The 15,123-nt window shown below is 31.1% G+C and overlaps 1 protein-coding gene and 2 pseudogenes across 2 annotated transcripts; 1 reads left to right on the top strand and 2 right to left on the bottom strand.

Annotated features, from left to right (window-relative positions):
• Positions 1–794: 794 nt before the first annotated feature.
• On the bottom strand, positions 795–2,067 carry LOC100778228 (uncharacterized). The gene is made up of 2 exons (XM_003517387.5): positions 1,721–2,067; positions 795–1,628 (listed from the first exon to the last, which is right to left on the bottom strand). Exons 1-2 carry the CDS (start codon positions 1,904–1,906, stop codon positions 1,047–1,049), a joined length of 768 nt encoding a protein of 255 aa, XP_003517435.3. The 5' UTR covers positions 1,907–2,067; the 3' UTR covers positions 795–1,046.
• Positions 2,068–10,291: 8,224 nt separating this feature from the next.
• LOC100777695 (putative transferase At4g12130, mitochondrial) lies at positions 10,292–13,465 on the top strand (annotated as a pseudogene). The gene is made up of 5 exons (XR_412964.4): positions 10,292–11,241; positions 12,141–12,394; positions 12,513–12,611; positions 12,706–12,864; positions 12,952–13,465. The product of XR_412964.4 is annotated as a putative transferase At4g12130, mitochondrial (transcript).
• A 123-nt stretch (positions 13,466–13,588) lies between these two features.
• Positions 13,589–14,369, bottom strand: LOC121174824 (agamous-like MADS-box protein AGL62; annotated as a pseudogene).
• Positions 14,370–15,123: the final 754 nt, after the last annotated feature.

Here is a 15,123-nt window from a genome sequence, read left to right as displayed (position 1 = left end):
TGAAAGATATACTGTAAAAAAATATATCAAAATGCATTATAATTTTGTAATTCTTTTATTTTCTGTATGTTCACTGTTACTGACAAATTGCCATTACTTTATCAAACATGCTATCGGAACTTTGAGAAAAGATATAATGTTATCTCAAACTGGATGAAGTCAAACACCACAGAGCTTCGAGTAAAGAAACGGGGTTTTGTAAAATAATATAATTGTTATTGATCAAATGAAATGAAAAGCTGTTGAATACAACATGTATTTATGTAAGATGGGTATGAGGACTAACTAATTAAATGATCCTAACAAACGGAAGTTACAATTGTATTTCATGTTCTCTGTTATATGCTATTTTCAATTTGGTTATCTTATGACTTATGCCCACCCAGTCTCAATTCTAGTGTTTTCTCTGTGCTGCGAGCATTGAAGCACCAAATCATCTGATATTCAATGAAATCGAGAAGCAGAACTCAGCAGCCAGCCTTCAGGAAGTATCTCAAAAGTTTTTAAGTGGATGCCTAGAGTTGACTACTCGCAACGAGCCAAAACCTTTACGCTGATAAGACTTTTTCCAAATAGAAATAACGAATATTAGACATTTCATCTTAACGCGTCAACAACTTTGGTAAACTTGCTTTTAACTTTTAATGTATAACTGTTTCTAACCCAACTGCAGGGGAATCGTGTTTCCTTTATGGTGTTGCAGACCAACCATTAAAGTCAGAAACCCATTCCAAAATCAGAAGAGCACAACACAACAGGCAATTGCAAATTAAGGAAAGGAAAAGACAGAAAAAGGAGCAAGGAATGTTTATATATACATTTCATAAGTAAATAAAGAAATGAATGATTTGTGAGTTACAAGAGAGAAAGAAGCAATATAAACAATATTGAGTTTAGCTCCTTCTCACCGTGTAACACGACGAGTAAACATTAATCCTTTAATTTTGTAATATATACTACATCCATACACATAGTCCTGTATTTACAAAAGGGAAGAAAAATGGGTTAATATGGCGGTGAAACTGAACATAAGAAACAAGAATCATTCATCGTCGAATAAAATGCACGTCCCCTGAATGTTGATCAACATGCTTAATCCATCTATGTCCGGAGCTATTATTACCTCCAGAGGCAGACACGTGTGCCATGTCAAGTCCCTTCCCCACAGGAAGAAACGCCGAACGAACAACACGCCGCGAAGAACCTTTCGCCACGAGGCTCCGCCATATGAAACCCTTGGAGTTTGAATTAGCGTTCTTGCAGAGCAAGACAGCACCTTTATTACTCAACTTTGCGAGCCTCAGCACACGCGTAAAGTCCTTCCTTCGAGAATCAACCACCAAGAAGTCCACGCCGACCAAACCCTCCATCACCTCCTCCGGTTCCCCCACCACGATCTCCGCCGTCACGCCCGCCTCGCCCATTCTCTCCGCGTACTCCGACCTCGCCCGCTCGTCGGGAACTACGCACACGTGTCTTCCGCACGTGTGAGACCTCGCCAGGGCTAATCCCACGCTGGTGGCAATAAGTCCTCCCTGCGACCACGTCTCCACTATGAGCTGCGAGTTCCACCCCGCCGCCATGGCCGAAATAAACTCCGCCACTCCGGATTCGCGGAAAACCTGGCACTGCACAACACGAAAATTAATTAAGAGTTAGAACTGGAACACAACATTAGGAGGTAACGAAACTAAAATAAAAGTTGAATGATTGGGCTTACAGATTGGACTGTGTCGATGTATGCTTTGGATGCTCTCTCTGGTGACCAAGCTAGTTTCATTTCTTGAGTTGCGATGTGTTTGTGTTTGTGTTTGTGTTTGTGTTTGGAAGGGGAGTGTGGGTTTAATTTATGTGGGGGGATGGGTGGACGTGATAAAGGCAGGGTAAAGACAGAGACCGTTGACATTTCATGCTTTGCTGATTCAATTCAACAAACGTATTGGATTACGATACTGGTAGGGTTTGGGGGACAAGAGTAACAACGTTTTAACACTAACACCTCGTTTTTTTGGTGCTTTCTTCGTCAGGGAGCTGCAACACAAATACTCCCTGTATAAGGTGACAATTATCAGAAGATAAATTACTAGTTACTAGTATTATATTATTAATGGTATGTTTGGAATTTGGATGAAAGAAATGAAAACAGGAAAGAAATGAAAATCCGGATAACCATAAATTTTTTATTATTTAGTTATAAAGAAAGAGAACAAGTTTTACATACCGAGACAAAAATTTATTTTTTTTTCTTCTCATTTTCTTTATGATTCAAATTTTACATCTTTTTTTTCTTCTTCCATTTTCTTTTCTTCAATCTAAACAAAGGGTAAGTATTTACCATTTCAGTCAGTTTTTATTCATATATATTCAACTTTTTAGATTTAAAATAAATTATAAATATCCAATTAGATTTGAAAGAAGAATTTTATTGATGATAATAATTTCTTTTAACTCAGATAAGATTGTATATTTCTGAAATATTTTCTTGTGTAATCAAATTCAGGATTTCTTATTAAAGCACCTAAATAATCTTCTTTCACCAAGTCTATCAATTTTTGAGCAATCTGATACCATATTATTTTTATTGGTAATTTTATGTCTAAGTCGAACATCAAATCATACACTTTAATTAAATAACTTAAGTATCAAATTATTTGTATTAATAACTTTTAATAAAGTAAAATTAATTAAAACATAATAATGACAAATTATCTGATGATTTTTGAACGAAAATTAATCTTCTGTAAAATTTATAATCAATATTACACATCAATATTCTGATTAAAAAAATTATTACCCTGATAAATTCTCTTTCATGATGGGGAAAGGACATATAGTAACCAACTTTTTCACCCCTTTTTTGTTGTTGCTGGTTTTAGATTTTAGTGGTAGTTCTGTTCATTGGTGGCTTGCCCTTTTCATAACTTCTGTATGTTCTGTTCTAGATGCAATTGTAGCCTTGCGGACCAAGGCGACCGTGGAGATTGGTCAATGCCACAAAACATCTAAAAATATCCGCGTCGCGCAAAACATTAAACTTCCTTCTTGTTTATAGGATAAATATTCGATGCTGAGGATTGACACCATGAAAAATTCTTAATTATCAAAAGAAGTAAGTAAAAAGTGTGATAAATTAATTTTTAGTGTTTAATTTTGTGAAATTATTTTTTTTATTAAATTATAAATAATAATAAATTATATTTTTGAGAATTAATTCAATATTAGGTTACAAAATTAAATAATCAATTTATTATTAAATTATACACAGATTAATCCATCACACTTTTTACATATTTAAAAGTTAAATTCAAATTTTCATTTTTCAAAGATTGATATATCATTATCTCATACTCTTAGAATCAAAATAAATATTTATCTTTGTTTATATTTATTGCTCTAATTTTACAACATATTTTCATTATTTATTTACTTTTATATATTTTATAGACACATACTTCAATTTTTTTTAATAAACTACACATATATCTTTTATGAATTAGGAACTCAAATAAAATTATTAGGGATGAAAACTGCTAATTAACCTTAAATTACTATGGATGGTCATATTTCAAAAATTAAAAAAAAAAACATTTTTCTTATTTCTATAACTAATGACGGTAACCACTCTAACTAAATATATGTATGTTGATAAAATTATTTAATAACTAGGTTATCTTTTTTTTCGACGACAATAACTAGGTTATCTTGAACTATTAATATTTTTTAGAGAAATATTAAACTTTAATTTAAAAAAAAAGGATGGATGGGGAGATATAACTCGTAAGTGATTAAAAAAATCCTTAAAAGAATTTTGTGGAAGAAAATTTTCAAAAAACAATTTCATTGAATAATAATTTCTAAAAACACTCTCATTTGATATGATTATTTTAATTTATATATTGAGAGAATATTAGCATCAATGTTGTCTGGCTTTCTAATATATAATTTTATTTTTCAAATTAGTTTTGAAAAATAATTTGGGAGTTTAAAAAATAATCTTACAATGAATATTTAAAAGTTATATATTAAATTCAAAGTTCTAAAATTATTTCATTCTAATACTTTTTTTTTTACCAAAACGAACTTATATCGTATCATTCAATAATAAAGGTTAAATTATGAGAGAATAAAATCAAAGACATGATTGTAAGAATACAATCTTGACATTCTAGTTAAAGCTAGAAACATGATTTGTTTGTCTTTTAATAGTACGTATTCTAATTTCACTGTATTTTTTTTTTTTTTGAAAGGTCCTAACATTGTGAAGTTGCTTAACAATAAATGTGTAATTTTCTAGAATAAAGTCATATTTAATGATGTTGAATACATTCTTTTATTAGCTATGTAAATTAATCTTTTATCTTTTTCTGTCGCTCACTTACGTTAAAGGAGCTAATTTACTTGGAGAAAAAGATTTGTGAATGTAATAATTAATCAGGGAAAGGCAGTTTACCTTTACAACCTTGACAGAAAATGGAATTTCAAAGGTCAAGGAGTGGAAGATGCAAAACGTCCAAAATAAACAGTAACAAGACCTGGACGTACAAATGGGAAAAATCCAGAAGGAAAATGGTCAAACAGGGTTTATATAAGATTTGTTGCAGAAAGAAATATATTTGTCTTGGGGTTTCTGAGATCACTGCATCCGTAATTAATAACTAGGAAATTAAAATTATCTAATGAATGAGTACGACCTATTCAAAAGTGGCAAGCAGCTTGTTTTCCGATAAACAACTGAATTGCGCGCACAACCTTCTTATTTTTGGTCATTCTAAAATTGCCCATACAGAAATAAACATTAAGGTCAGCGTTGGCTAAGATGTTAATTAATTAACGTCAGCGCTTAGGTTCTCACCTTTCTCTGTTCTCAACATAATTTGTTGACTGGTTGGCCTTTATTAATTCATCGTATGTGCAATTGTGCACCACTTATAGATCATGTCATGCACCACCGCATTAACAAACCAATTAAATTAACCCCCTACCAGCAACAATCAACTTGTTAAATAATACTCCCCCCTCATTTTTTCACTCTACTAAACACATTTACTAGCAATTTTTTTTATATTTGTTTTACCTATTTCTTTTCTCTCCCCACCTATTTCACATCCATTTCAACTGCAGCAGCGTAAATAACGTGAATGAGCGTACAAGTCACAGAAGTCTGTTTGACAGAAACAAAACAGACTTTTTTGACTTACATAGCTACGGATTACGGTAGGTGGCAATAAATGGTGGCCTACTTTCCGACTTTGAACCACACCCAGTTTATCAGTACAAAGTAGTCATACGCTCATCCGTACTTTTAGTATATTCGTGTTCACAAGATAGTGAGCTAAAACCATGCACATAGTATTTCTGATTCTGTGGTTTCAACTTTGAACTGGTTTGTCTCCGTGTAAACCAGCTATGCCGACACCTAAATTGAAATTCAATTAACCAACAATTTGAGAAGCTAAGCCTTAACAATCAGTAAAGCAAATACAACCTTTTTAATGTCAACTTTTATATTTTAAAACATAAACGATAAATTTTAATAATACATTTTCTAACAATTTTTTTATTGGTTTAAAATTATTCAAAATCATAAAATTTTAAAAATCTCATGTTTTATTTAATAAATATCTATTCTAATTTTGTAATTTTTAATAAATTTAAACTAATAAAAAAGAGTTAGTTGGAAATAACGTATAAGAGGATGTGTTGCTAATACTCTTCAAACATAAATAGGAAAAAAATATAAAAGGGAGTAGAAAAATGTTTATCACGTTTTATTGTGTGTGTTTTGTGATTATGACCAATAGTTTCACCTTTTACTATTACATTTTTATTAAGTATAGTTTTTATTTACTAAAGTTTAAAGACTTTCACACAGTTAATATAATTAGAAATTATTTTAGATATAATTTTTAAAATAAGTATTATAAAAATAGACGAGTTTATCATATATTATAATATTTGATAAGATGATAATGTGAAAAAAAAAATATTGTATACTATTATGTTCTAATTAAATTATCACATATATATATATATATATATATATTAAAAAAATACTTAATATATATTTTAATATAAATATATCATGTTGTTCAATTGTGATTAAATATATTATTAATCTAATATAAGAGTTAAGAAATATATTTCTTAAAAAACATTATATTAAATATATTATAATTACTATTTATTCAATCGTGATTAGATTAATAAACTATAAATCAGTATGTTGACTGGTTCGCGAGTTAACCAATTAAATGTTCAGAACATAAACAAAACAAATGATAAAACGTGAGAAATATTGCGGTATAATCAAAGCTGTAATAATTGTTTTAGATAAAGTTGCCTCCATTTCATATTTCACAATAACAATATAAGAAGGGCTTCCCTGTCAGTCTGTCACATACCTGATCCAGAGGCAAACGAGTTTATTGGAAACGGAAGATATATAGTCAAAAATTTGTAAGAAAGAAAGATTTTCAATAGGGACTTTATTATCTCCAAAGAGTTAAATACGGAAGAGACTAAAAAGAGAATTCAATCTTGAAGCACCAATGAACAATTGTTTGTTGGCAAAGTCTATGAATACATTAGAGGTGTCAAGCCTAGGTGTTTTGTTATATGGAACCAATCAATCTCCCCTAAGATGTCTTTCATTTGATGGCTTGTTAAAAGGAATCGGCTCCTTACTCTTGACAAAACTTTTTTTTTTTAACAAGGGTTCCCTTTGTCCTTTATGTTCAAATGAGACTGAGTCAAATGCTCATTTGTTGTTTTCTTGCAGGAAATCTTATAAGTTTGGGCTCACATTCGTGATTTGGCTCCTTTCTGCAGACATTTCACTTCTTTGCAGCGCATTACTAACTCTTTAATTAGAGACATATTCACATCAAGTGTTCAAGGAAAATTTCGTTTGTTTGACTATAATTGCATCTAGTTGTCTAGGAACAAGCTGATTTTTGAAGATTATCAATTTTCTGTAATAGAGGTTATTAGCAAGATTAAGTTTCTTATGTATAGACAAGCACACTTGTTCCATTTGTTTTAACATCTTGATATAGGCCTTCTTGTATTAGAGAGACTTTTGATTTTCTCTGACTGCGCGGTATGTCCTGTTTATTTGTATCATTTTGGGTTTAATATAATTTACATTTTTCCAAAAAAAAAAAAATTGTGTAAAGTATAGGCATATTACTCTATTGTTTTTTTTAATCATCAAATATTGTTTGTTAATTTGATAATATTTTTCTTAGCATGAAGGATGTAACTCAGAACTTTTGTTTCTTTTTATTCTTCTTAATAATTCAACCAACTTTATATCTCTATATTCCTCTATTAGTGCAGCACATGTAACATTTTTTTGAGGATTTTGTGTGGGTCGTATGATATATGCGATGTTTTTATGACAGCTGAAGCATGCATCAGCGGCTGATCTTAAACAACTTGGACGAGTCAAAATAAAATTATCTAAAATAAAGTACTTATTTACATTTTTTAAAAGGTTTTAATTTAGTTATTTATATTTAAATATTTATTTTAGCCTTTTAAAGTTTATTCGATATATCAAATTAGTTTTTTTGCATATATTTGATCAATTTAATGACACATGATAAATTATAAAAAAATATTTCGTCAATCAAAATTGAAATTATTAGTATAAATAATCAATCTAGCCTAACATAGACATTATAAGAAAATGAAACTTTTAAAATTTAAGAGAACAAATTAAAACTTAAAATATAAATAAGAGACATAAATTCTATATTAGTCAATAAAAATTAATTTCTACATCATTTAAATCCAAAAATCATGTATTAGCTAAAAAAATTTGTTCATCTTGTTGAGTGTTTTCTCTTGGAAAAAAAACTTAATTTAATTACTATTAAAGTATTAAATAATTTTTCTGATCTAAATTTATCAATTACTTATAGAAAAAGAAAAATATCATTACATAATTATATAAATAATAATATTTATACATGTCTAGTTAAACGTGTAGGTGAAATTTTCTTTAACGGTGAATATATATATATATATATATATATATATATATATATATAATTTTCAAAATAATTAAGAGACTACAGCATTCTTTATATGCTCCTGACAGTCTAAGAAATAATTTTTTTAGTTTCCTTTGACGGTTTTTACTTTTTACCTCTTTCTCTGTCTCTTTCATATACAACTAAAATAAATTTTTTATTAGTAAGCAATTATATTATAATTAATATGCACATATATATATGTAGATACATGCAAAACATGTAATCCTTTTCGTTCTTGGACAATGAACGCAGTTGTGTGACCATTGTCGACCCCTGCTGACGAAATTATATATGAAGATAGTGTTTAATTGAGACTTAATTAGAGAAAAATGGTATACGTCACTACATTACCCGCGATGAGAAAATATACAAGAGCCTAAATTTGTCGCACAACAGCGGAAAAGGAATAAAGTGAGATTATATAATGCATAATCGAATATGACATGTGTTGCGTTATAGAAAAGAAATTGCATAATCAAATATGACAAAACTGAAACGAAACAAAAGGAACACACCCTTAAGTATGCAAGGTCATGTTTAGCATGTAAGGGACTTCATGGCATATGCACGATCGTGCTTAATCAATCGTGATTGTGCTTCGTGTCTTGAAGCGAAAAAAAGCTTCTCTTTTTAGCCTATTTTTCTCCTTTCTATGCTTTATACTGATCTTGTTAAAAAATGAGGGATATGAGCAAGTTCTAATCATTTATGACCATAAGGTAACTAAACTTTAACTCGAAAACCTATCATTTATAAGTGTGATGAAATGGGTTTATTAGTACTCTCTTCGTTTCAAAGCAATCGTTTTAAGATTGTGACATATTGATTAAGAAACATTCAATTGATATAAATTTAGATTAAAATATTCTTAATTTTCTAATTTTTGTCATAATTATCCCACTCACCACCAATACATTATATTATCGATAGCTTATTTTATGATAAACGTCTCTTTTCAATGCAAGTATTATTTGATCTTCTTAATTATATTTAGAGGTATTGTTGGAAAAAATGATTTAAAAAAAACTATTATTTTTGAAAAAAAATAAAAAGATCATTATTTTTTTGAAACGGAGAGAATAGCATTTTCCAATATACTCTTACAAGTTGTGTTTTTTTTTTCCAATTAAATTTTAAAAAATGCTAGCTAATAACTTTTAACTTTTTAAATTTTATTCTCTTTTTATTTTTAAAATATTCAATTTTTTTATTAGTTTTTAATAAGGATTTTTTTCTTCTACACTACTTATTTTAATCATTATATCATTTACACTATTTATTATATTATTTTAAATATTATATGTTAGGATATCTTAACTATTATATTAATTAACATAATGAAAAATATGACATCTACTTAAATGAATGCTAATTTATTTTATTTTAAATTTAGTTAGCAATGTTTTATGTATAATATATGATTAATAGTAATAAAGGTGTAATGGAAGGATAATTTTTTTAAAGATGACCGGTAAGTCTCTTTAAAGAAAATTAATTATTGACAAGCTTGTGAGTACCGCACACTAATATTTATAGCAACAAAAAAATAAAAATACTTGATGACTCCGTTTAATATGATTGATTAATCGGTAAATGTTGGTTGATAATTTATTAGTTTTTGTTAATATGATTGATTTTTTTCGATCCTACCATCTCTTCATGTCTCTTTCTTACTTTATAACTTTTACAAATTAGTCAAAATTAATTGGACTAGTTTTACTAAAACAAAAACTTTAGGTAAAAAAAATTAATATTATGATGATGGATATATTTTTAACTCAATATTATGATAATTATTTTTTTTTATTAATTATCTTTATTTAGTTTCTAATTCTGATTACTATTATTATGTGTGATGGTGTTGTTAAATTTAAATATTATGACATTTTATTTATTTCATGATTGATTTTAAATATTATATGCTATGAGTTATAATATTTGTAAGTACAATTTAATTTTAAATATTATGAAGTTGTGAATATTATATTGTTTTTATCATTATTTAACATATTATATTTTTATTTATAATGGATTCAACTAGCATTAGATCACTAGATTTTGAATTTTTGTTTTAATCGATAGAGTGCTTTAGTTTTAAAAACCATGCTAATAATAAAAGAGTTTATTTAGTTTTATAATTTTAAATTCTATTATATTCAAATATTTTAAATATAAAAACAACTATCTACAAAATGAGCAAAATATAGAATCATTCTTTATGCTTAACTTCTACACTGTAAATTACATTATCAATCAACAAAAAAAAAACTTAAATATCACATTATATTTTTTTAATTTTAATAAATAAAATTCTCTTAATCTCTTGGTCAAGCTTCTCTGTGCCTATTCCCTTCACCCTGCATGGATGGTAAGTTGTACGTACCCGGTAAGATAAGTTCATTAGGAAATTTTACAGAGTGATTTCAGTATTTCAATTTCACAGGCGAAAAAATAAAAAATAAAAACAGTAGCTAGCGTACACACAGAAAAAAAAAAAAAAATGTTAGTGTGACGAAGTTGAGTAAGGGGACTAGCCAGGACAGAACGAGTGGATTCTCTCACACGCCTTTCATCGAACACCTATCCATCTCCAACAACGTGTCAATCTACCAACAACCCACGCACGCGCCCTTCCAAGCCGAAGCCTACTGAAACTGGCTTGTGTTGTGCCGTTTAGCTTCTTCTTCACCATATTCTCCTTCTTTTCTCAGATTCAGCAGTAACTATGAATCGCGTTGCATTGCCCAAATCCATTGCCCAGCGTTTCAGAGGCATCCACCACAGCCCGCGGAACCAGTGGTGTAATAACAACCGTTGCGAAACGCAGGTCCAAAGTGCTGGGCCCGTGGCTTCTCTCCTCAAGTCCCGTTCCGTCATACGGTTCCGCGGGCCTGACACCCTCAAGTTCCTTCAGGGCCTGTTGACCAACGATGTACGGAGGTTGGGTGAGCCCGTTGGTGACAGAACCGAAAACTTGCCCACGCCCAACGTGCCTGCTACATCGTTTCCTCCTATCTATGCTGCTCTATTGACTCCTCAAGGAAGATTCCTCTACGACCTCTTTCTCTATAAGCCTCCCACGTGCGACACCAAGCTCGATGACACCGGCACTGGACCTGATTCCCAACCACACGAACCCTTTCATTTGTTTGCTGACGTCGATTCTTCTGTGTTGGGATGAATTGTTGCAAACCCTCAACAAGTGAGTTTAGCTTCTTCTTCTTTCTATGGAGTTCCATTTATTTGCTCTGTATCATTGGTTCTTTAATTTGGGTTTACTTGCTGAACTTCACTTGTGTGTGAACTTCTAGTTGTTGGGATTTGAGAAACATACATGGCATGAACGAGAGAGTTCCATCATTGGAATTACCAATTTGTTTTTGTTTTATGCCAATTCATTTTTATTAGTTTTCGCAATTACCAATTAGATAGACATCATTGACCATAAAAGTCATATGATCATATCTACCAGGATTTCAGATTACTTGACAATGTCAAAATTTGTAGACTGAGAGTGCATAGAAATTAAACTCTTTTGTAAGAGGAACAAGTAGAAATAGAAGGATATAGAATTGTTCTTGCGGTCAGTCATTGTCTCCTACTTTAACCTCATGCTAAACCCTAACTCGACAAGGAGCATTATGCACTCTATTAAATACTTTCAATAACAAAGCAAGCATTGAATGATCTCTGTCCCCAGGTCTCTCCTTACAAACCTCTTAGTTAGTAACTGCCTAGCATCCTCTCAACTGTTTTGTCCCTCTTTTATAGGGACCTGTTATCCACTAATTCCCGTCTCTACTTGTCTATGTTTGCCTCTTACAAAGACCCTTTTTATTACCGAGTGCCTATCAACTATCAAGGACTAAAGATTTCCCTTGCACCAGGAGTATCTATTTGTCTCTCTAACCATAGTTTTGTTAACTCTGCGTGCACAAAGTAGATCATTTGGCTTGCCTAGGCATCTTGTTTTAGATGTGATCAGAGCAAGCCAGTTCATACTTTGATTGTGCTTTTTAATTGCAGTTGATCTTCTTCCTACTCTCATTGTTTTATTGGTTCTTATTTCTGAGCAGAGACCTTAACATTTTAGTGCTGCAGATACCGGTTGAGGTCAAAGGTTGAGATTGATGATGTCTCAAGTGATTTCTCGTGCTGGCAGCGTTATGGTGCTGGCCTTCTTGAGAAGACCTCACAAGTAGAAGAACCTGAAGCAGCCTCTGTAGGCTGGGGTGCTGGTGTGGATCGTACTGCAATGTCATCCTCTCAAGGGAGTGATCAAGGGTGGCAATGGTTTAAGGATCCCAGATTGGTCTGTCTTGGTTTCAGAGGGATCTTCCCGTCGAATATAACTCGTTAGTTAGCCTTTGCTGCTAATAAATTTTGTCTATTTATCTTGCAATCTTTTATATTATTGTGACAAATCTCTAGACTTTAGTCTAAAGGAGTCCCCCACATCTCTACCTGTTTCAGCACCTCTAATTGAGGTGGACAAAGAGACTGATGAACAGAATTTCCTTCTGTGGAGAATAGAGAAGGGAGTAGCAGAAGGATCAACTGAGATTCCAAAAGGTGTGTGTTTGTTTCCTTGTAAAAACTCATCCTCAGTAGAATTCTTTTGATAAGTTCTGTGTCTCAAATATCTTGATTAATCGATCATGTCCAGGCGAGGCAGTACCGCTTGAGTATAATCTTGCAGGCCTTAATGCAATTAGCTTTGACAAAGGTTGCTATGTCGGCCAAGAACTCATAGCTCGTACACATCACAGGGGGGTGATTCGTAAGCGGATAGTTCCTCTAAGGTTTCTAGATAACGATGGGAAAGGTAATGCTACAAGGAGTACATGGCTTCTTTAGTATTGATATATTATATAATGATGTACTCTTAGCCATTCCTTTTCTGCTATTCCAGAGTTGGTAAACAAAGTCATTCCAGGCTCAGAAGTAATGAACACTGCATCTGGCAAACAAGCTGGTACAGTGACTACTGCCCTAGGATGTCGTGGGCTGGGGCTCTTGCGACTAGAGGAAGAAGCTTTAAAGGGGTCGAGTGCCTTGTCCGTTCAGGGACAAGAGGATGTGAAGGTTGTCGCTAGTAGACCAGATTGGTGGCCTTCTGAATGGCTTCAAGATCATGGACAGCACGCTGCTTTTGCCTAGGATGCCCAATGTCGTTCAAAGGGCGAGTATTTATGATGAACAATTTCGTGGGTGAATGAATAATTTGTAAATGGGGGCGTTAATGTGATCCTAATGCTTCCAGTGGGTGAATAGTTGGTAAAAAAGGGAAAAATGAAGATGGCACTAGTGGATTTTCTTGCGGAATGAGTTTCATTATAGTAATGGTAGTATGCTATTTTTCCTCCTTAGAACCTTAACAATTTTGTAATCATATGACATCACCCCCCTTGGGGGTCGAGTTCTTATCCAACATTTCATCATCCCCCTTAGGACCATGACCTCTCTTGTTGGTAAAGTCACGGTGATTCATTTGATTCATAATCTCTCCTAATCCATGGTTATTCATTGGTGGCGCAAGGTTAGAAGAGCTATTGTTTGCGAAAAAATAAAGTTGGGTAATTGATAGCAGTATGAATGAGAATCATTTCAGATTTGCGAGTGGTGTTCATCTTCATCTGTTGTAATGCCCCCTTACACTCGTTCAATTGCGAAATGCTCATCTCATTAACAGGAGCTGCCCACCACCATTGAATTTGAACGACCTGATGCAATCGTTTCAACTCACTAGCACGTTTCTTCTCAGTTTCAAGTTGGGTGGTGAACTTGGTGAGTTGCGCGTTGAGTTCATGCAGGTTCACTCCCATGAACTGTGTGTCGTGTGGTGGCAGCCTCTATAAGGTAGCGGTGCACCACTGTGTCAACATTGGGATGACCAATAGAGAAGACCTTTTCACTTGGTGAGAAGATGATAAGACAAACCTCAGCACCACAAAGGGTGCAAAGCTCACTAGCTTTTTTTAATACCCCACTACGTCGCTTCGAGAAGGGCACTTGAAGGTTGCTTTTGTTTGTCATCTTCATCTCAATCTTTCTTCGATCCTTCCTTGTCCTTAAGTTTGACGACATAGTTGAATCAAACTTAATTGAAAGAAGAAAAAAAACTAAAAAAAAAAAATAGTTTGAGAAAGACTGGGTATAATATCAAATGTACTTAAATCTATGGTACTCATAGGAGGGTTGTGGATTGGACCATTTATAAACAAATCCATATAATAGGATGCTAACATCCAGCTGGTTATATATATATACACACACACACATTAGAGTGTATGACCTGTGTCATACATAGATAAACATTATTTATGAACATAGCCATTATTATAATATATTTTAAATAATAAATATTTTTTAAAATTTATATTAGAAAATTTATAATTAAATTCTTTTTTATTTATTTTAATTATAGATTATAAAGTATAAATTTTTTTAATTATTAATAATTATTATTCATTATATATAGCTGGTTATATATCTAATAGACTATGGTTTTTAAAATATAATAAATGAGAGAAATAAAAAATAATTACGTGTTATAAAACATATTAATTAAATTATTGTGAAATATTTCAATCAATCTAAAGGGAGAGTTTTCGTTTATAAAAAATAGATTCAACAAAATATTTTTATGAAACAAATTTTTTTAATATATGAATAAAACTTAAAATATAACTTGATTTGTGAATAATGCTATAAATATTTGAAATTTTTAATATGTAAAAATTTGAAATAACAATTATGAACTAAAAATAATAACAATTTTGTGTGAGATATCAATAATGTATAGTAAAATAAATTTTAAATTATTAATTACTAATTTGAAATATAAATAGTTGGTTCAAGATCTGATTAATTATTATATTTAAATAAAATATGAGAAAAATAAAAAAAAGTTGAAATTATGATTAATAGTTTATATTATGTTAAATTTTATAATGTACTATTTCATTATGACTTTTCATTTTTTTTCTTTAAAATTCAATTCATCACTTTTAATTTAATGATTTTTTCTCTAATTTTTTTAAAAATTATAGCAAAAAATTATGATAATTAAAAAAATAAATGA

The sequence above is a fragment of the Glycine max genome, chromosome 1 (genome assembly GCF_000004515.6).
Source record: "Glycine max cultivar Williams 82 chromosome 1, Glycine_max_v4.0, whole genome shotgun sequence".
Lineage (NCBI taxonomy): Eukaryota > Viridiplantae > Streptophyta > Magnoliopsida > Fabales > Fabaceae > Glycine > Glycine max.
The sequence above is the reverse complement of the archived record's forward strand: the minus strand, read 5'-3'. Positions and strand labels throughout refer to the sequence as shown.